General features: G+C 38.4%; 1 protein-coding gene across 1 annotated transcript in view; it reads left to right on the forward strand.

Annotated features, from left to right (window-relative positions):
• Positions 1 to 23,711, forward strand: part of VWA8 (von Willebrand factor A domain containing 8) — a 519,526-nt gene that overhangs the window by 348,915 nt on the left and 146,900 nt on the right. Inside the window, exons 30-36 of the mRNA XM_006884567.1 lie at positions 3,436 to 3,543; positions 4,751 to 4,815; positions 5,960 to 6,085; positions 7,860 to 7,969; positions 8,535 to 8,689; positions 12,346 to 12,541; positions 17,649 to 17,730. Coding sequence (XP_006884629.1) covers positions 3,436 to 3,543; positions 4,751 to 4,815; positions 5,960 to 6,085; positions 7,860 to 7,969; positions 8,535 to 8,689; positions 12,346 to 12,541; positions 17,649 to 17,730 — 842 coding nt within the window. The remainder of the gene's footprint in view (positions 1 to 3,435; positions 3,544 to 4,750; positions 4,816 to 5,959; positions 6,086 to 7,859; positions 7,970 to 8,534; positions 8,690 to 12,345; positions 12,542 to 17,648; positions 17,731 to 23,711) is intronic.

Raw genomic sequence — 23,711 nt, forward strand, 5'->3', positions numbered from 1 at the left:
GGTATTTTGTTTCGTTTTATGAGCTCAGGTGGCTTGGTGATAAAGAATTGCACTGCCAACACAAAGGTATGTGGTTCGAATACACCAGCTGCTCCATGGGATTTGTTACCTCTAGAGGGTCAGCTATGGGTTGGTTCCAACTCTAAGGTACTGAACAACATATATAAAGATATATATAATGCTATAATGATATATATGTGTGTACATATATAATATATAAAATATATATATAGTGCTATAATTATATATATGTGTATATATAGTGCTATAATTATATATGTGTATATATAGTGCTATAATTATATATGTGTGTGTATATAACACATATATACATACACACAACACATATATACATACACACACACATACATATATGTTGTTAAGTGCCATTGAGTGGAATGATCCTATGAACAGTGATCTGAACCCTTGCCCCATACTGTGCCATCCTCATCATCTCTGACACCATAGAGTCCACTGCTGAAGTTTCTGTGTCAATCTATATCTTGGGAGCTATTTCTCTGCCTTCACTGACCCTCCATCTTTCCAAGCATGAGGTCCCTTTCCAAGGAATAGTCTTGCCTAGCTACATGTTCAAAGTCGAAGCTTTGCTATCATAGCCTCCAAGGAGTATTTTGGCTTCACTTTTTCTAAAATTTATCTGTTCTTTTGGCAGTTCATGAGGGTGGGGAGATATACACACACACACACACACACATACATAACACTTCATAGGAAATAGATGAGAGAGAGAGAGATGATGTGGATCTCTGGTGGTCAAGTGGCACGGTAAGGAGTCACAATGCCAAACCAAAATCACATGATTCTAATCTACCAGCTGCTCTACAGGGGAAAAGATGGGCAGTCATCTCCCATGCAATTTACTGCCTTTAAAAACCTAGGGTCAGCTAGGAGTCTATTCTGATTATTATATTTATTTATGAATCCATTTAAAGATTTAATTGCACTAGAGATTTTAGAAATTAACTTATTAATATGTTTTCTTAAGAAAAATAGTTGTCAAAATTTCAAATGCCACTGAATAATACATTTTTAATTAGATGCTATTTTTTTTTAAATCGCCAATAAATACTATAAAAGCAGAATTACATAATATACAAAATGATGCTTATGGTAAAACTAAAGCTTTTTTGGTATGTTTGTTGTTGTTATGTGTCGTCGAGTCGCTTGTGACTCAGCATGTTGGTATGTTTAGTAAACGTTTATTTTTTTAATACAGGCAGGACTATGTGTGAAAGAAACTTAATGTTGTGAGTACTATTTTAATTCTTTAGCACATCAGTAAAATTAGCTTCTAAATACATTTAAAACCACATTGTAAGGTGTCACATTTACAGGTGAAACTTTTCACATTTCTTTTTCTGTTTTTCTAGATTATATGATTGAGGGTAAAGGCTAATTCCTGGTTCGTTCGTCTTTGTATTCTCCGTTGTGCTTTAAATTTAAGCTACCCAATAAATATTATGACATAAATGAGCAAAGTCTTCATATTTTATTGTTTCCTGATGATGTATTTCATCGGGAATTGCAATAATAACCCAAAGGTAGTTCAAGTTCTCCATTGGCCCTGTAAAAGATGGGCAGTCTACTTCTATGTGGTTCACAGCCTTGAAAACTCAGTGGAGATGGTTCTGACTCAATGCCAATGAGTTTTTAAATATATTGCACAAAGTATATATTAACTTTCTGGGTGTTTTGTGACTTTATTTCCCTCAGAGAAAGTACTTTTTGTTATTGTAATGTAACGTTAAGGATTAGGGTTACTAGAAAAAGAAAATATTTTAAAAATATACCACACAAATAAAGAACAACTTTCTTTATTCTTGATTTTAAGAAATATTCCTCCTGACTTTTTGTTACAGTGTAGTTATTTTGCTTATTATGCAAATACACATGAACTAGTAAAAGTTAAAGAAGAACTGGGGGGAGGGCGTAAAACCATTATAGAAGTATCTTTTGGCCCCCAGCGGCCTCTGCCCAACAGCAACGAAGTTACACTTTCCATTTAGTCAAGACAGGGCCTAAATTATTGTTTTATTATAAAAGAATCATGTTCCCTTGTGTACATTAAACAAAAAAAAAGGCAATGTCGGAATTAAATGGGAATAAAACTTGTTTGAAAATCTGGGGGGAAAAAAAGAAAGTATCTTTTGAAGATATCATTTTGCAGTCCTGTTACTATAATCTTAAGAAATCTTCCAATTTTGACTGAAAATATCAGTTTCTCTGAATACCTTTGAAAGACTTTGTCTTTCCTGATTTTCTTCTTTTTAAGCTTTAATTTCATATGTTCATTTAAGTTATTTTAAAAATATTATATCACTACTTAAACTTTATAAGAAACTTTTTCTTTAGAAAATGCTCCTAGTTAATGAAAAATTACTGCTTCTTTTGCATAGCTGTGATTAATAATATTGGAGAATTCAGTTATTTGAACATTGCCATACCACTGGCTGTGGAAGTTCTTCAAGCTCAGTGAATTTCAAGATAAAGACACAAGGCTAAGCTCTAGGGAGCCTGTGATAGTTTCATACAACCCATCTTTATGTCAGGTACTTCCTTTCTGAATTGAACTTAAATATGTAAAACAGTAAATTAGATTTCATCCTGCCCCGGTTAAGAGTTTTCAACAGATGATCTAAGAATAATTTTGATAAAAGTAAATGGACACTCTTTCATTATCCCTCCTCTTAATGTTTTCGTTCTTCTATAATAAAATAGAAACAAGCAAGCTTGTGTTTAGGAAGGTAATATAAAATTATTGAAGAAATTATTTTTATACTTGGAGATAATGTCCATAAAACATTATCATTGACAATCTTCATAGTATCTGTGTTAATTTTCCAAGGCTGCTGTAACAAAATACCACAAATATGTTGCCTAAAACAGGAGGGATTTATTACATCATAGTTCTGAGGAATAGAAATCCAACACAAGGTGTCAGCAGGACCGTCTTCTGTCTGAAGGCTCTGGGAGAAGCTCTTCCTTGCCTCGTCTTTGCTCCTGGTGGTCCCTGCAGTCCCTAGGTTTTTAGATGTCTACCTCGGTCTCATATCTCCATTCTCCACCTCCATCTTTAGCCAGCCATCTTCCTTCGTAGTCTCTGTGTCTTCTTTTTTCACAAAGACAGCACTTAAAAGGCATTAGGTTCATAAGCCTTATAGTAACTACCATGGTGTGATTTCATTTCCAAACAAGGTCATATTCACAGATTCAAGGGATTAGAGTTACAACGTTTCTTTTTCACAGACACAATCAGTCCATAACAATGTATTTTAAGTATTTTTTTCTTCTCTTTGATTTTTCACTAGAACCTTAATCCCAAATTTGTTTAAAAAAAAAAAAAGGAAAGAAAAAAGATACAACATATCTTGATCTTTTAACTGTTTTTTGGTGGGTTTTTTTTTTAATTTCCAGAGTAATGTCATCCTGCTGTTAGACACCATTAGCCGGGCTCTTCGTCGTCTCATCCTCTCTTCAGAAGAAGATACGTCTAAAAGATCTTCATGGTGGAACAAGGAGACTGTAAGCAAAACTAGACTCATCTAACAAATCGCTAAATATTTCCCAGAGCTTTCTAGCCATAAAAATGCATGCCAGAGCCTTTTTTTGGATATAATAGACAAAGAAATTCTTTTAGAGCATACATTTATATATAATAATAACCATTCCTAACATAAAACCCAAAGACACAATCCAAGTCACTAGCAATGTTGATCCCAGCTCATCGTGACCCGCCATTGCCCTCCTCGGGTTATAACTCTTAACAGGAGCAGACTTGGTCATCTTTCTCATTCAGAGCAACTGTTGGATTTGAACTGCTGGCCTTTTAGTTAACACCCCAACATGTAACATTGACTTGGCTCCTTGACTATGTCAGTGTGTGTGTGTGTGTGTGTGTGTGTGTGTGTGTGTGTGTGTAGCTTAATTTTAATATTGTGCCCATCATATACACATACGTAATTGCCAGAACTGATCTAGTAACAGTGAAACATTATTCATTATTTGAATATTATATTCATTAACAAATTTATCATTTTCAGTGAATTTAACCAGCTTTTCAGTTACCTATCTATGTTTTGAGATATTCTGGAAAACTAATGTATAAGACACCTAATTATATACAGTAGGTAAAAACTGTAAACAAATATTTTAGGCCAACCCATAAGAGATTATTTGTACCAACTAATGAGAGACTTCTACCCTGTCAAACTTATTGCTATGATCAGAATCAATTCATTGATAAGAGTTTGATTTTTTCTTTCTTTTGCTTATGTCACAGTTAATCAAAGGATATTTCTAACCAATGTTAGACATTATTTTTAAAAGTTTTAGTCAAAACATAGTTCACAGATAATTTTGAAATATATTTTTATCCTAAGGGACTTGGTATACTTAAACAATGGCTTCTCTAAGAATTACATGTTGAAAAGGGAGCTCTGGTGGCCTAGTGGCAAGAAGCTGCACTGTAATCCCAGATGTACACAGTTCAAATCCACCAGATGCTCTGCTGGAGAAAGAGGGGCAATCTCCTCCTGTACCAGTCAGATCCGATTTGATGATACACACACACAAAATAATAAAATAATAATAATAATAATAATAATAATAATAATAATAATTTTTAAAAAAGAATTACATGTTGAATAACTTAATGGAAGGGACAGCAGCTGAAGAGACATGCATGTATCTGACAAATTTAATGTGAATATTTGTTTTGTTTTGTCTTTAGGAAATTTATAAAATGTGTAAAGAGTTTTCACACAAAAACTGGCTTGTATTCTATAAAGAAAAAGGGTAAGTTATCAGTTTAAAAGATTAAAACTGTTCTTCCTATTTCCTGCTTTTAAATTTGTTATTATAGTTAACATATAGTTAACCAAAAGGTCGAATGTTCAAATCCACCCAGAGATAGTTTTGGAAGAGGGCTATAAATCTACTTCCAAAAAATTAACTTCAAGTATGTGTCACATAACACTCCTTTTACCAAAGTTCAGCTGCATATGTGTCTATCATCCCAGAATTCGATTTATTTATTTTTTTTATGGAAAAACAACTCTCTGTTTATTGATTAATTTTCCCTGATGATTTTAAAAACCACAAATTGAGACTCTTGCAGCACTGGACCAGAAATTGGATCTAGGCAGGCAGGTGAGTCTGAGGACATGGATGTAGGGAAGGGCTCTCAGGTTTTGTTGGGTGCATGGGTGGCATGGCAGATATGGGGCCAGGCTGCTTCTGTTGTGCCGGTAAGTGGAGTAGTGGGTGAGGCTGGCCGTGCTGTGTTCCCTCTAACTCCCTTCCTCTCACACCTCACCTGTGACCAACCTCTAAGTGCTCCTGCACTTGTACTGCTGGTTCCCAATCCTCCAGCATGTCCAGCAGCAGTAACTGAAGCAGCAACAGTAAGGAACATAGCTCGAAGCTGAATCCCATGTGTTTTTAATATAGTGTTCACGTAAGTCAGCGTTACAGAAAGCCCTATTTCACAGAACATACCCTGGATACTGAGTGATGCACACCTGAATTGGAAACCCTGGAGAGCAGAGTTCTCATCTGGCACACATGGGGTCCCCGTGATTTGTTGGAGTTGACTGAATGACAATTATAAAATTCATGTAACTAAATTATAAGTGTTTTCCTGTAGCATTAATTCATCCCACACTGTAGAACTATTAAAAACAATAGTGGAGTTGGGAGTGCTTTCTTTTATGTCTGTTTTTAATTGTATCTCTCTTCAATGTTTCATCTTATGCAGGTCCCTCGGAGTTTGAGGTCATGAATATCTGTTTTTACAGTTTTTAGTGTACCTCTCCTTAGCTTTTAAGGCATTCCTTCTAAGAATTGAATTATGTACCGCCAAGTGATTGTGATGTCCTCAGCCCTGATCTTTACCCTTTTTTATCAGAGTTTTGGGGTTTTTTTCCTTTGCCTTTTGCAGGAATAGCCTTACCGTGCTGGATGTTCTAGAAGGCCGAGCTCACACCATCTCGCTTCCCATTACCCTCAAGACAGTTTTCCTTGTAGCAGAAGACAAGTGGCTTCTGGTGGAGAACCAGACAAACCAGTGAGTGGATCTAGCCAGTGCTTCATAGACTGGACTGTAGCTCAGACTTCTCTATCACCCAGCATCATGTGTTCTGCCTTCCTCATGTCTGCCCAGTATCGATGTTTGGCATCATCTTTATAGATGATTGTTAGAAGGAAAAGGAACAAAAAGACTTTCAATGTCACTTCTTATCATAATTATTAAAGTGCTAAATAGGAAGAAGCTGAAATGAACAGTAAAAACCAAAAATTACTTTTATGTATGATCCGTGTTTATTAAAGCTTTTTCTATTACCACACAGGACATTTACTTGATTTTTACCAACCTGAAGATGAAAATTGATTTTTAAATTTAGCTCCCCTTCATAAACCAGCCTCTGTTTGAGAGCTGTTTTGCTGTTTGGGGTTTTGAAATTTTATAGACTATCCCTTGGAATATTCTTGGTGCCTCCAAGGAGCTCTGGTGGCTTAGTGGTAAGAAGTTATAGTATCATCCCAAAAGCACTCAGTTCTAGCCAGATGCTCCCAAGGAGAAAGATGGGTATTCTCTTCCCATGCAATTGACTGTGTCCGGAGCGTGAGCTATAATCCATTCTGACTCTGTGGTCCATAGCAACAACAACATCAACATCCCTTGAGAATTTCTTCTTCCTTTTATCATATATGTTCTTATTAAGATGTGATTGTGTGATCTCTCCTATTGGACTGTAAATTTCTTCATGAAAGGAACATTACCGAGTACTTGGCATCTAGTAAGAGATCAAAACACAAAAGAAGCTCAAATTCATTGCCATTGAGTTTGAACTCATAGCTGACCCTCTAGTGGGTTTTCAGAGGCTATAAATCTCATAGGAGGAGATTGCCCATTTCTCTCCCGTAGCCCTGTTGGTGCATTCAAATTACCAGAGAGGTGCCACCTTTGGGTTGGTAGTGTATACCTCCCTGTGGACACTAGACTTCCCCTGAAGGCACCAAAGATGGACTTCTTGCTAGAGGACTGGGAACTATAAAGGGGTATGCCATGAATTTTGAATTCCCTCACCACCCTATGTGCTACTTTGCACTAGTTAAGTGCAAACTCTCCCTCCTCTGGTGATGAGGAAAGATAGTCTGGCACAAAAGACTTCTGACTCTTTGTATAAACTTATGTTAGAGCAGCCCTGGTGGTGCAGTGCTTGTGTGCTCTGCTGCTAATTATAAAGTCAGTAGTTCAAACCCACCAGCTGCTCCATTCCTCCAGAGAAAAGTGAAGCAGTTGGCTTCCATAAATATTCTAAATCCTATGGCACAGTATGGCCCTGTAGGATCACTGTAAGTTAAAGCCAACTAAACAACAATGAATATATTTGGAAACTTAAAAACAAGTAAATCAGGGAGGCTCCAGTAGTGAGGGCTCTAATCCTCTACCAACTCAGAAATGAGGCACTTCTGTTGGTTGACACAACAGTCACATAAAGGGGCAATTCAGTAATAGTAAGGAGGTGCCACACAAGTGTTGATAGGGGTTTTTTTGTTTGACTGACAGCACTCCCTCTCTTTTAAAGTGTTGGATTTTGAATTCACGTCTATTCCTACATCATTTTAGTTCCCTGTTTTGGTTGTTGTTGTTGTTGAGACGTCATTGCTAATTCATGAAGAAATCATGAACTAGAACATTCTACCCAGAGTATAACAGACTTTGAGGAAAGGATAAACTGTATTTAGTTTAAGCTCGCAAATAATAGAAAAGGATCTGATTTTTAACTCACCTTAAGTATTTTTGGTGTTGAGGGCTTTTTTTTTCCTGTTTACAGGAAATATCTCTTAACCAAACCTGCACACATGGAATCTGAGGATCGTGGGGTTTGCCAGCTGCATGTGTTGAAAGAAGAGCTGCCGAGCCCCGGGTTTGGAGTTACACAAGGTCAGTACCGTGCGCTCTGTGCTGGTGTCTGCGTGGGCGTGTGCTTGTGCACATCCCAGCGTCTCGTCCTCTCATCGCCATGGCATCAGCCGTAGTTACGGTTATACTGAGAGAGACCTTAGTCATCGAATTAGCTGTAGTAAATAGGAATCTTCCAGCCCTTCACATTATCCTTAGGAAACTCACGCCTATAATTGCTGTCTTTTCGTTTTCCATCTGACAAATCGGAATTTTTGCACAAATTTAGATTCTATTTTAAGTCTAGTTTCTTTGTTTTTTATAAAACATACCATTGCCAGCCCAGGGTTAGGTGGTTTCAGATCTCTTCTATTGGGCTATTCACATAATATTTATTTAAATTTTAAATGCTATAAGTTCTTGGAATCTCTTTGAGATGGTGTCTTTGATTGTGAAAATTTACTTTTCTCAGATGAAAACCCACAAATACAATTTACCTTGTGGGTTTTTTTCCTCCTTGTCTTGGTGAGAATTAAATCTTGCAAAAAAGTACTTGCTGGAGCATTTGAAGGTCGTATATAGTATCTAAATTTGTCTGACTTTTCAGAAACAGATCTCAGCATACCTCATATCATTTCAAGTGATCAACTCTCATCTGAAAATCTGAGTTCAGCTGTGGGACAAAAGATAGCTTCTCCTAATCGAATCCTCTCAGATGATAATAGCTATGCGACAATAGTTGTTGGCTTCCCAGATCTCGTGGTGAGTACCAGATCTTTAAATGAGACTATTTCTTCCCATCAGCTGACCTATAATCTGTAAATCTGTTCTTTCTCTCTCTCTCAATGTCCTTGAGTTGGAGCTGACTCATAGCTGACCCTCCAACAGGTTTCAGAGGCTGTAAATAGTATGGGAGGAGATTGCCCATCTCTTCCCACGGACCAGCTGGTGGACTTGAGCTGCCCACCTTTGGCATGGCAGCACAACTTTTTATTCACTTGGCCACACTTAAGTCTGTTTGAAACTAATTAAAACAGTAATGATTTTTATTCGTAAGTGTTTTTATAGAAGATCATCAGGATTAAGTGTGTAATCCAAGTCACTCATAAAAATTATGCTTTCTACATAGTTGTGTTACTTTTAAAATTAACATTTAAACTGTATTACAACTATAAAATTTAGTAAGGAAAATATAGTATTTGCCATATGTAAGAGATCTTCATAAAGAAAAAAAATACCTTCCAGCTGCTTCAAATAAGTGGCTCAAAACAGGAGACTCTCAGGCAGAACCCAACCGACTTTTAATCACAAAGGCTCACCCACTGGGTCCCGACTGGTTTAAACAAGAAGCTTCTATCCTACAACTGATTGCTTATTAAATCAAAACGAACAAAACAGCTTACTACTGATTGTTAACGAAATCAAAACAGCTTACCTTCCAGAATCCAACTGCTTCAAATAAGATGCTACAAATAGGAAACTCTCAGGCAGGACACAAAAACTTGAATCACAAAAGCCCTCATACAGGGTCTGATTGGCTTACACAAGAGGCTTCCATACCATAACATTGTTAATTAAATCAAAACAACCACACAGCTTAGAAAACAAAGATTCTTACCACTGGACTAATAAGCAACATCATGATGATGGAGAAGAAGCTGAACTGTCAACAATTTCACCTTACTTGAATCCACAATTAACACCCTTCATACTAGCCCTCAGGAAATCAGATGTTTTGCACTGGGAAAGCTAGAGTTCTCTCCAAATTATTGAGGAATTAAGTCAGTTTGAGAACTGAGGTGCATCTGACTAAGGGCATGGTCTTTCTGATCACTTGCTATGCATCTGAGAGCTGGCAAATGAATCGGAATGACAGAAGAAGAATTGTTGCCTTTAAGCTGTGGTGTTGGAGAAGATCACTGAACATCCCATGGACTGCAAAAGAACAAATAATATCTTTTGAGAGGCTGCAACCAGAGTACTCTTTGGAGGCAAAAGTGATGAGAATTTAAAAAAAGAAAGAAAGAAAATGATGAGGCTTTGCCTTACAAACCTCAGGCATGTTGCTGGGAGGGGCTATTCCTTGGAGAGAGACATGATGCTTGGAAGGATAGAGGGTCAGCTAAGGAGAGGAAGACCTTTGACCAGATGGATTGACATGGTGACTGCCATGTGGGCTCTAAATGTGTCAGGAAGTGTGAAGACGGCACAGGATAGGACAGGGTTCAGAACTGTTTGTTGTTCATAGGGTCGCTATGAGTCATACTCAACTCCACAGCACCTAACAACAACAACAAAAAGAGTTCTTCAGACATAGTTAAATGCTTCACCTGTTGATGTTGATTTTGTATCATGTTGTCTTAATGTGAGTACATTTATCAGTGAAAAAACAATCTGAGACGAATAACATAGCAAGAATCTTTTGCAGTTTCATTTACAACAGTGTCATTACTGGCGATTAAGGTTTTCAGCGTTCATGAAAGTCATTTCACTTTTCACTTGAGTTTTGCTCTAATTTAGCATATCTTTGCAGCATCTAGATTGTACTAGAAAAGGTCATCTTCAAAGCTTATATCTTAAATTGGCCTTTGTGCTGCTATCTGTAAAGGAAGGGAAATTCCTAGTGGCATCAGGTGAAACCAGTTGCCATCTTCCCTGGATGGAGAAAGTGTGGGAAGTGAACTTTGAGGTTATTTCAGTTCAAGTTATTATCTAACAACCTTAGCTGTAGCATCATGTGCTTTGACTAAACATTTAATTTTTATAATTTCTTTTATAGTTTTTAGATTGGATGATAGGATCTTTTAAAGATAAAAAACAACAACAACTGGGTTCTACCTGGAAATTTTAATGTGATTAATGAACTGTGAGTACTTCAGGGTATGAGAAATTTGAAATCCAAAACCCTGAGGATAAGATGGGTTTTAGGACTTTGTCATTTGCTTTTTAAATTATCAAGAAAAAGTAGTTCTTATAGTATTATATTACTGAAAGTAAATCGTGTTTTTGGAATAAGATATCTACATCAGGCTTGACTGAATGTTTAATAAGCTCTCTATAACATGTGCTTCTCTTAGGAGGGAATACTGGAATTACTTTTCTGTGTGGAACTGCTAAAATAATTACTCTCCTAATCCATTTTTTCAGGTTAAAGAAGGTAGTATAGCAATGTATATTACTATTAAAAAGTTACCTAAGGTACATACACTGTGGAAAACGCTGCAGTGGTTCCTCAGAAGCTTAAATATAGAATTCCTCTCATAGAAATATATCCAGAAGAATTGAAAGCAGGAGCACAAACATACTTGTACACCAGTGTTCAGTGACCGTTATTCTCAATACTCAAAAGTTGTAAACAAGGCTTCTTTTCTCCATAGAAGAATGGATGATTAAATACGGTATATTCATACAAGTTATTATTATTAAGCTATAAAGAGATGAAATCCTGATACATGCTACAACTGTGAGAACATCACACTGAATTAAATAAGAAGGGATAAATATTATTATTATTTTACTTATATGGAATATCTAGGATAGGCAAGGGTATAGAGATCCAAGTTTATTAGTAGTTACAAAGGAGGATGGAAAGAGCAAGAAAAGGAAAACTCACGGCTAAGGAGACACTGAGCTTCAACTAAGGGTGGTGGTTAATGAATATTTGGAACAGAGAATAATAAAGTTTGGATAATAAAAAATGTCACTGAACTTTACATTTGAAGAATGTTGGGAAAGCCAGTGATTTTTCATATGATTTTTACCACAATAATTTAAAGAAAAACCAACACAACAAATCTTAGAAGAAACATAAAACTAATTCTGTTTATCAGGAGTTGGGGAAAATTGGCACAACTGAGCTGTACATTGCATAGTGATACATTCCTATATGGTAGAATTTTCTAAGTAAATCAAGAGCAAATTAACACAAAATTCCACAAATTTTAAGACAAGGGTGACAGACAGGTAAGTGATTATACAGGAGAATTCAGGGACTTCAAAAATACTGGTAATGTTCTCTCTGATATCAGCTAGTAAGTGGGTAAGTGTTCATTCTATAATGTTTAAACAAGCCATAGTCTTTGCTTTTTGTTGTTGTTGTTGTGATTTGTTTCAAAATTAAAAAAGAAATGTTTATTTTGCAATTGTCTGTGAATTGTGATTATTGGGGAGCCAGCACTCTCCTGTATCAAATTTTAAAAGGTTAAGAAATAATGTAATATTTTTATACCCATGAAAGACAAGTCTACCTCTTGTAGCTTTTTAAAAAGCTGCATTATAAGTTATGATGAATGTAGCATATAGAATTTTAGTACTTCAATATCTCTTTACTGTCTGCCCTTATTTTCCACTCACCCGTCCCTATCTCCCTCTCTCCCTCCTTCTCTTATTCTCTCTCTCAATATCTCTTTCTCCTCCAGTCACCCAGTGAAGTTTATTCTTGGAAAAGACCATCATCTTTAAGCCAACAAAGTGTCACTGATAGAGGAATTTATGGCGGAAGAAAGAAGAATCCTTCTCCAAAACAGATTAATTGTGTGACTCTTTTAGACAGTAATCAGATAGTCAAGATTTTGCCCCCAGGAGAGGTCCCTCTGAAAGATATCTTCCCAAAAGGTAAGAAACTTCTCAATTCCTAGCTTATCAAGATGCGTAAAAGTAGCTTCCTTTTGGTTAGTGTTGCTGTGTTGTTAAGAGTCAGAACCAACTCATAGCTGACTCTCAGGCAGGTTTTCAGAGGCACTAAATCACATGGATGGAGACTGCCCATCTTTCTCCCATTGAACAGCTGGGAGACCTGAACCACCTGCCTTTGGGTTGGCAGCATAACTCTTTACCCGCAAGGCTATCCGGGTGCCTGCACTGCTGTTGAATTGATTCCATCTCATAATCACTCTCCGTCAGCTTTCCAAAGCTCAAAAGCTTTACAGGAGGAGACTAGCTATCTTTTTTCTGAGAAGCAGCTGGTGGATTTGAAACACTGAGCTTTCCATTAGCAATGCAACACATTATACACAATACAACTAGAGCTTTTAGGTGTATACTCTGTTGTTGCTGTTGTTAGGTGCCATTGAGCCAAGTACTGTCCTGTCCTGTGCCATCTTCACCATCTCGGACACACTCAGGCCCATGGCTGTAGTCACTGTGTCAACCCACCTGGTCTTCCTCTCCTTTGTCATCCCTCCGCCTCTCCAAGGAATAACCTCTCTTAGCAATACTCCCAAAGAGAGAACGAAGCTTAATCATCCTTGCCTCCAAGGAGCACTCTGGCAGCTTGTTCTCTTCGCAGTCCCTGGAATATTCGGCACTCTTACTCAACACCACAATTCAACCTTTTATTAAATGAATCTCTAAAAAGGGTAAAGCTTTCATAAAGATGGTACAATTTTGTTTAATGCACAGGAGGGGAATTTATTGCTTTCTTCCAATTCTCTTTCTCCCAGGTAAGGATTAACTTTTTTCTTCTTCAATTACACACTTCCACTCATTTAACCCAAAATAATGATCCTTGATCATAAGTAATATAGTTGGATGGGTTTGTTAAAAAATATATAGTACAAGGGGAGCTCTGGTGGCCTAGTGGCAAGGAACTGCAACTACAATCCCAGAGGCGCATGGTTCGAATCCACCAGATGCTCTGCCAGGAAAGGAGGGACAATCTCCTCCTGTACCAGTCAGATCTGATTTGACGGTACACTCACAAAATTAAAAAAAAAAAAAAAAAAAAAAAAAATATATATATATATATAGTACAACCAAAGAAAATTCCAGATTAGAAGGATAAAGTTACCCAGCACACAGCAGGCATTTTGTCTGTTAACAGTTGAAAGGAACTAAATCTTGTTGTTAACATATGAACATCAAAGTTCACTTCTGGAAGAAGTGTATCTTTTAAAAATAAAAGAATATTACCTGTAAAAATATTTGTGGTGGTTTTGTCTAAACTCCTAGTCTTCCCACATCCTCCTGAGATATAAACTGTTCATCAAAACCTCCTAGTCAACACAGGCTCAGTCACTTCCCTTTCAGAGTTAATGAGTTAATCCCTACATGTAGTTTATACCATTGCCAGGGAGCTCTCATAGTTACATGGTAAGAAATTGTGCTGCTGCGGCAAAGGTGTGCAGTTTCAATCCCCTAGAGAATGATGGGCACTCTCCTCCTGGGTGATATACTGCCTCTGAGAACCTGCTGGAAGCGTAGCTAGGGGTCAGTTCTGACCCGATGGTACACACTACAACAACCTGTCTTTGAAATCCACCTGGAGTATAAATCTAGTGGGAATTTACTGAGCTTCCTTCCTCTCCGCAATGCATCGAAACATTGAAAATAGACAGGCAAGGACTTGGCTAAACTTGGAGGGAAATCTGGCACATTCTCACTTCCTTAATTCAGTTTTACACTCTGTCCGAGAGTAGCCATCAGGCTCCTTTCTGTGAATATTCATGTTGTCTTTGCTTTCACATCAGTAAACATGAGTTTTTTTTCAAGTGCTTGCTGCTACCCCCACACCTCCAACATCCCTAGGACTCTCCTGAAGTGCTGACTGCTACCCCCACCCCCCCCAACATCCCTAGGACTGTCCTGAACTGCTTTGGAACCACAGGTTCCCTTTCCTGATAAGTGAAGATATTTTTTAGCACCAGGAATTCTTCCTTTCTCCTTCCTGAAATAGTAGAAACAACCCTTGTTGCCTTTTCTCACTTTTCTTTATGCCAGGGAATTAATTTACACTGAGAATGAAAAAAGACATGGGGAAAAGATACTTTCAAATAAGTTGACTGACTTTATTTTCCCAGTCAGTGTGCGAGTGCTGATGGCAGCAACTCAACTTAATACTACTGCTTATGACCAAAAAAAAATGTAAAAAAATGCTAGAAGTGGCAAGGCAAAATTGAGAGTTGGTTATCAAGGCCTTTCAACTCGTCCCAGCTGCTCCAGGAACTGGCCGTTTTGAGTAAAGACTCCAGCTCTATAAATAATTCAACCTACTTTAGTTAGGGCCTTGCAGCAGAAATTGTCAAAAATGATACATAGTGTAAAACTTTATCCAAGATTGACCTAATATCCCTGGCAGCACTTCCTGGCACAGGCGAGGCCTGACGTTCACTTTATACAGATGGCCGCATCCGGACTGCCAGTCCAGCCAGGTGGTCAGATGACCGCAGAAACTTTCTTCTGTTAGCCTGTGCCACCCCTGGACGTTCATCCCCTTTCTCCTGAATGCCTAAGCCCCAGGGTCCTGAGGCCTACCAGGATTCCCCATGTCCTTCAGGTCCAAAATACAGACACAGGAAGCTTCCTCATCTAGTGTGTGAGCTAGGACCCAGAGACAGGGGCTCAAAAACAGGGACTTTTCCTTTCTCTGTTTTGCATGCTTAGAAACAAATTTACACGTTTGTTGCGTAAATAAGAGTATTTTGAGTTTTTCAGATGGCCTATGAGAAATAGCTTTGACTGCAAGCATGAAATAAAGATACTAAATTTCCTGTATGGGTGGGTTTGTTTGTTTGTTTTGGTTTTTAATTTATTTATTTTTATTTTATAGTAGTTTACTGTAAAGTTTGTATACACTGTTTTTCACACTAAATCTGTCCCCTTTTCTCCCATTTGTTTTTTTAACTTCATTTAATAAATTCAATGTGAAAATCGTAGACATCTCTTTCCAATCACCAGCTGTAATAAGATAGAGATACATGCACACACATATATACTCAACATATTGCATGCATGCATACACATATATAAACTCACACAGACTCCCTGGTGTCCAGTCGATTCCAACTCAGAGACTTTTCATTGCAATTCCAAGGCTGTTAGTCTTAATAGGAGGAGACTGCACACAAAATATCTAAAGCATGACATCTGTGTAGGGGAGGTTTGAGGTTGGTCAGCTTGTTAAAGAAGTCCTCAGGGGACTAAATTCAGTGTTCCCAACTAAGGGCTAGATCAGGTAAGACAGGTCGGGAAGGGAGGGCTCCCAGCCTGGGAGGCTGGTTTTGAACCTGTCTTCGCCATCCAAACCTTAGCTTTCCTAAATGGTGAAAGTGAAAATGGCATTGTTTCTTGTCCATATTTAAAATTTTTTCTGTAAAGTCCAAGCATGGTTTCTGGCATCGAGTTGTGATTGGTAGTGGAAAAGGGATTCAGGGATGTAAACACAAATGAGTAAGCCCCAGAGGGTTCTGAGAAACCTCCTCCAGAATCGGGCATGGACACTCTCAAAAGCTCTGCCTCACTTTTCTTCTCCCCAGCCTCCCGTGTTCCTCACAACTCATAGTGCTCATCCCCCCCCCCCATCCTTACTCCTAACTTCTTTTCCTGTGTGGCAGGAATAACTAGTAATAACTGCATTTATGTGTTGAGCTATTGATGCATTTGATTCTGGTGTCAGCAAAGAATAATGAATACACCATTGACTTCCAGAAGTACAAGCAAATCTATCTTGTAGGAAGTTCAGTCCCACATGAATCCCCTGTGTAACTCTGGGGACATATTTGAAGTGCATAACTAGGTAGGAGAAGAACCTGAGGGGCAAATGACTCAGGAGGGAGGGAATGAATGCCCAGAGATGGCACAGGCTAAAGAAAGTTACTGTTCTCAGCTGGCCACTCCGCCGCATTGGGAGTCCCCAGGTGGTCATCTATATAGAGTCAGGAAACACAGTCAGGATGTTCCTTAGAAGGAAGAGTGGGGAGACTTCAGCACATGTGCTTTGAGCATGTTAATAGGAAGGACCAATCCCTGGAGACTTGGTAAAGCAAAGGGCCAGGAGAAAGAAGATACCAATGAGCTGGGTTAACACAGTGACTGTAGCAGTGCATTCTAGCACTGCATTCATTCAGCTACTCACAGCAGCACAGTACTGGGCAAGGCTTCCTGGTTCTCCATGAGTCACAGTCAGAAGCAACTCAACAGCACATGACAACACTGAATAGCTGCTAACTAGAAGCTTTGCATTATCATTCATTTCATTTACCCTCAGTATAATCTTATGATGTCTAGATGTTGTTAGCATTTTGCAAGTGAAGTAAACCAGACAGATTGTTTGACCTGTAAAGCATGGCTAGAAAACAGGAGAGCCAGGATTTCAACACTAGGTCAGTCTGACTAGGTTTTTACCTCCCACACCAAATGAGCACTGTTTCAACCTCCTAGGAAAGAAAAGCAGAACTCAGATGATGAACTATAGTCAAATAAATGATCACGCTAAAATTTTGGGGTAGCTTGGGATACTACCAAAAACAATGAACAGATGAGGAAGGAGACGGAAATTAGACTGATGGAAACACAATAGAGCAGAAACAGTGGAAATACTGACATATTATCAAAATTGTAATCACTATCATAGAGTAATTTGTAGAAAAAAAATGCTAAATAGGAACTACATTTGTTATGTATGTAAGCTTTCACTTAAACCAAAATAAAATATTGAAGCGGGGGAGGGGAGAACCAGTGTAAAGAAATCGGGGTATTTTCTGATAGAAAGAATGGTGATCTAATGTGCTTATGTTTGACAATTACGGTATTTTCTGGAGGGAAAATTACCGAATCTAACCTGAGGCTCAGCTTGACCCTGTACCTTGTCAAGTGGGCCTCCGAACCCCACCCAAGGCTCCTGATCATTTCATTCCTCCTAGTAGCATCCAGGACGAGTTCTTTTGTTCCTATTTTGTATCATGGGGTAATTTAATACTTGACTTATATCATTACTTGTTTACAGATGTTGCCCCTCCACAAGCAGCTGGTTACATAGAAGTCACTGACCTTCAATCAAAGAAACTCCGCTACATCCCAGTTCCCAGGTAGTCCATCCTCTCTGTTCTGAGCTCGATGTGCCAGATTTTATAAAGAATTGATTCTAACTACTTCTCTAAATGTGTGCATTTTGCTTCTTTAAATAGAAAACCTTTTTTGGGAGTAAAGTCGTGCTTTATAATCCAATGTGTGCCCCATATTTTACATACATTTTAGGGAAAATACCCATTTAGTTGTTATATAGATCTAAATCTAACAACTTTGATGTCAGTACTTCATTCTCTTTTGTTAGATCTGTTCTAATGATTTTTTTTTTTTATCTGAAACAGCATTTTCAGTGTTGTGGGAAGCTCAATCTTTATTAACTTTACCTATTAGTTTTCTGAGATAACTGTTATAAGAATATCAAAGGAATTTAAGAGTATTTGTTTAATATTGTTATAAAGTATGTTACCATGTGCCTGTAAGTAGTGCAGACCTTATAGTGCACAGGATTACCATTGCTCTTATTACCATGCACTGCCCAGTGGTGGGAATGTAGATTAGCTAGACCCAAGATATGAAAGCAGAAACTGTGCTCTGTGTCTGCCCTTTCATTGTATTTCTCCCTCCTTGAGGAATACAGATATCCTCACCTGTGGCCAAGCCCTTTCTAGGTGTATCCATCTCATCTCTTCACAACCAAAATATGCATCTATTCAACCCAATTATTGTCAAGTTAACTCTGACTTTCGGCCACCCCATGTGTGTCGGAGTAGAGCTGTATTCCACACGTTTTTGTGTTTTTTTTTTCTGCTTAGGTGTCAGTTCTGGTTTTTTTTGTTTTTTTTTAAATTTAGGTTTTTATTTTTCATTTCAATGAACATCTACAGAGATTTGGGGATTCCATTCATTCATTGTTGCACCCTTCTTCCCGCACAAACCCCTCCCCCCTTCCCCCCCCCATTTGCTCCTCTCCTTGAAAAGCAAAAGAAAAACTCCCTCATTGGTACACAATCCACCCCCCCCTGCCCGCACCTCCCCAAACCCCACCCCCTACCCCCAAATATAATCCACTCTGCAACCCTCATTGCATACTCCTACGATAAAAATAATGCCCTAAAATATACAACACGTTTTTTCAATGGCTCATTTTTCAGAAGCAGATTATCAGGCCTTTTATTTTGATCTCCATTGGGTGAACTCCAACTTCCAGCCTTTCAAATGATGGCAAAGCTCATTTGCATACTATTTCTTTCCCCTTCCTTTCTTTGTCTCCTACCCCTATCCAGATCAACCCTCCCTTCCTCTACTCTTCCTCCTCTACTATGACCAAGGTTGACATCACATTCGCTTTTCCCAAATACACTCTTAAAAGACACCTCCCCTTATGAGACTGAGTTAGTTCACTCAGCATAATGCTCTCCAGACTCTCCAAAGTTATGTATTATTTTTCAAAATTGTTGTTCCTGAGTGCTGCATAGTATTCCATTGTGTGAATGCACCATAATTTCTCAATCCATTTGATTGTGGTTGGACGTTTGAGCTGTTTCCACATCATCTTGTGATGGTAAATAACATTGCTATGAACATGGTTTACAAATCTCTGAGTCCAAGTTCTAATTTCCTTGCTAGTAGTGAGTTAGCTGGGTCATATGGAGTTTCTGTGTTCAGTTTTTTGAGGAAATGTCAAACTACCTTCCAGAGAAGTTGTACCATTTTATAATTCCACCAACAGAATATGAGAGTCCCCACCTCTCCACGTCCTCTCCAACATTTATTGCTTGCTGCCCTACCAAACTTTGCCACTGATACTGGAGAGAGATGGTGTCTTATTGTGGTTTGGATTTGCATCTCTCTTATTGCGAGTGATTTTGAGCATTTAATTGTGTATCTTTTGGCCATCTGACTGTACTCCCCTATGAACAGAGTGTTTTGTGCTTCAGTAGCTGTGTTTAGTATCAACTAAGGCGTACCGAGAAAAAGAACAGATCAAAATAGCTTTGATTTATTCATTAGTACATTATAAGGATTTGTGTAATATGTAGTAGTATTGTGGTTTTCTCAAATACAGATATTTTTATTATCTGAACAGTCCATCTCTTTAAGTCATTTGTGTCATACTAGAAATAAAAGTTTTCCTTTGAGAGGCATTTTTTGTACTCTGTTACTTTTATATTGTCATTGTTGCCATTGAGTTGATTCTGACTCCTGCAATCCCATTTGCATAGAATAAAATTTAGCACACGATTTTCATGTCCAGGAGAAAGAAAGGTAATCTCCTCCCATGTGATTAAACTGCCTCTGAAAACCCACTGGAGGATCAGCTAAGAGTCAGATCCAACTCAATGGTACACAAAACCAACAATAAATGGGTTTCTAGGGTGTTACCTCTCAGAGACAGATCACCACACTTGTCTCCCAAGGTGGATTGTTACCTGTGATGGACTCAAACTACCAACCTTTCAACTAATAGTCAACAGAGGTAAAAGATACAGTTGGTACTTCTGGAACCCTGAGTTTAAAGAAAAAAGAAAGAAGTGGTTCAAATACCAGCAGAAAGAAGAACCTGGAAGAAAACATCTTGTAAGGAGACTAACAACATCACTCCAAAACAGAATCAGACATAGAAAGGGACAAAGGAAGATAAACTTCAGAATATTCAAATTCGTTGTTATCCTGTCAGAGTCAATTCATAGCCGACCCCCCAGCAGGTTGCTGAGGCTGTAAATCACACAGGAGGCGCTTGCCCTTCTTTCTCCCTCAGAGCCAATGGTGGAGCTGCCAGAGGCAATCCAACGCTTGGTGAATTCTGCCTTTGAGTCACCAGCACCACTCCTTATGGGCTATGCTCCCAGAACTCCCCAAAATAAACTTATGATACTAAAAATAAGGAACCCAAAGCATCAGTCCATAAGTGAGGACAGTGCAAAAACAGAAAATATGTAGTTACAGAGCTTCCAAATGGAATGTAGTTACAAAACTTCAAATGGAAACAAAGCCAAGGCAATTCCAAGATAGCTGTAACTATTTTAGACTGGGGAATAAAATAGTAACTTGTAGGGTAAGCCTCTAAGAAAACTAGTAAATCTTTCATCAAAGTAATAAAGAGGAAAAGCATTAAGATTATTTTTTAAAGAAGTTAACCTCATTGCTATCATGTAGGAACCAACTCATAACTGACCCTGTGCTGGGTTACTGAAGCTGTAAATCACGCAAGAGGAGATTGCCTGTATTTCTCTCTCAGAGCTGCTGATGGATTCGAACCACCAAAGAGACAGGGCCTTGAGGTGAGCAGCACAACTCCTGATGGACCACAATTCCAGAGCTCCTTTGTAAGTCCTACAGACTTAGAAAGCACTAAAGTAACAGCAATGATGAGAAAAGTCATAAACAAAATGAACTTAGCAGAGTAAAGGAGATGAAACAAAAGAATTAGCAATGCCATAAAAAAGAATACAGCTACACAAAAATAAACTCAAGGTGGATCAGAGACCTGAGAGTCAAGCCCCAAACCATAAAGTTCATCAGAGACAAACTATGATCAAATTTAGACAGCCTAGTCTATGGTATAAAGAAACTGCCAGATACAGCTAGAAATGTACAGTCTGGAGAGGATAAAATTGATGACTGAGAACTTCTAAATATTAAATCCCTGTGTGCATCAAAACCTTTTTTCAACAGAGTGAAAAGAAAACCCACTGACAGGGAAAAAACATTTGGCAATACCATTCAGATAAGGGTCTCATATCAAAAGTTTACAGAATCTTACAGGGCCTCCATAAGAAAAAGCCTGAAAACATAATTTCAAAATTGGCAAAGAGGAAGATACTCGGATGGCCAACATGACAGACACATGAAGAAATGCTCAAAATCACTAGCAGTAAGGGAAATCAAGGAAGAAAATGATGTGAAATCTAAATAATGTCCTGCGTGGCTGATATATATAAATATATAGGAAGAGACTATCAAATATAACTGACAATGTGCAATCAGTAGAGGACAAACTAGACAATTAAGATCTCCTAAAAATTACTTTTCAAAAACAAAATAGTCCAAAGCATTTTATTGATTTTAACCCACTGCAACACTTAACATTTCCCGGGCTTTAAGGAAGGACACTGCAACTAATATAACACAAACGTGCGTTAAAAGACTTCTCCAAAAGAGGACCTAGAGACTGGAAAAAGATTTTTCGATGACATATCTGACAGGAGGATCATCTCTGAAATTTATAGAAAATTCCAGCACCTTGAGAAGCAAAAGACAAGCAACCCAATTACAAAATGAGAGATATGAAAAAATCACTTCACCAAAGAAGACATTCTCTCCTTCAGAGCACGTGGTGGATTCTAACCACAACCTTATTTGCTGAAACTGAGGAGAAACTAACGCATTTGAAGCATTTGCTGAAGAGGGCCAAGGACTGTAGTCTACAATATAGATTGAAGCTCAACATCAGGAAAATAAAGATTTTCACCACTGGGAAATTGGCAGCGCTATGATGGATGGAGAAGAGATTAAGGTTGTTAACAGTTACAGCTTACTTGCTTCTACAGTCAACACTCTTGGCACCAGCAGTCAGGAAATCTAAAGGAAAAATGCATTAGGGAAATCTGCTGTCAGGGACCTCTCCAAAGTGCTAAAAAGCAACAGTGTCAGTTTAAAGATTAAGATGAACCTGATGCAGGCCATAGTCTTCACAATACTTGTGCTTCAGAAAGCTGGACAATGACCAAAGAGGACAAAAAAAGAATCAATGCCTTTGAAGTATGGTGCTCAGGAAGAGTATTGAACATACCATGGACTGTTAAGACCACTAACAGGTCTGTCCTGGAGAGGGTGAAGCCAAGCTTCTTCTTGGAGGCAAGGATTTTTAGGCTCATGTTTTACATATTTTGGACATGTTGTAAGGAGGGACCAGTCCTTGGAGAAGGACATCATACTTGGATGCTTGGAAGGACAGCGCAGGAGAGGAAGACTCTAGATGAGATAGATTGACACAGTAAGTGGGATAGTTAAAGTAGGTGTTTCAGGGACAGTGAGTTTTGCCCAAGATAGAGCAAGGTTGAGAGCTATTGTGCATATGGTCACTATGAGTCGCAGGTGACTCGATGGTACATGACAACAATAACAACATTTGGGTTGACAGTGAAGATACAAATCAAAACAACAATGAGATACCATCTCATTCCAGCAACAATAGCAAATAGGACCACAAACAGAAAGTGCTGGTGGAAGTGTGGAAAAATTGGAACTTGTATACACTGTTGGTGGGTGTATAAATGGTGCAACCACTTTGGAAAGCAATTTGACACATCCTTAGAAAATTGAGTAAAGAGGTATTATTTGATCCAGCAATCTTACTACTAGGTATATTTCCTAAAAAAACAGGTGTTCTAATAGGAGCTGATATATGCTTCTTACTGTGTACCATAGTGTTCAGAACCGACACATAGCTGACCCTCCAATGGGTTTTCAGAGGCAGTTAATCACATGGGAGGAGATTGCCCATCCTTCTGCTGTAGAGCAGCTGGTGGCCTAGAACTGTGTGCCTTCAGGATTGCAGCACAGCTTCCAGCCGCTAGGCCACCAAAGCTCCACTGATATATGTTTATTGCAGTATTATTTTCTATAACAAACAGATGAAAACAACCCTAGCATCCATCAGCAGACGAATGCTTAAAGAAATTGTGGTACATTCACACAATGGAGTATTACACAACACCAAAGAATAACAAAGAATTTGTGAAAGAGCACAACATAGAGGAGTCTTGAGGGGATTATGCAGAGTGACATGAGTCAGTCACAAAAGAACAATTACAGTATGAGACCATTATTACAAAAATTATGGAAGTGTTCATACACAGATCGACTCATTCTTGGATGGTTATCAAGAATGAGGAGTGAGGGATCAGAGAATAAAAAAAATAATTAGCTAAGCCATGTGACTGCTCAGTTTGCTCGGCTCCACGGTCAACACTCTTGGCACCAGCAGCCAGGAAATCAAAAAACGTATTGCTGTGGGAAAGGCTGCTGTTAGGGACCT

Source organism: Elephantulus edwardii, unplaced genomic scaffold (genome assembly GCF_000299155.1).
Source record: "Elephantulus edwardii isolate Elephantulus edwardi_28Jun2011 unplaced genomic scaffold, EleEdw1.0 scaffold00036, whole genome shotgun sequence".
NCBI lineage: Eukaryota > Metazoa > Chordata > Mammalia > Macroscelidea > Macroscelididae > Elephantulus > Elephantulus edwardii.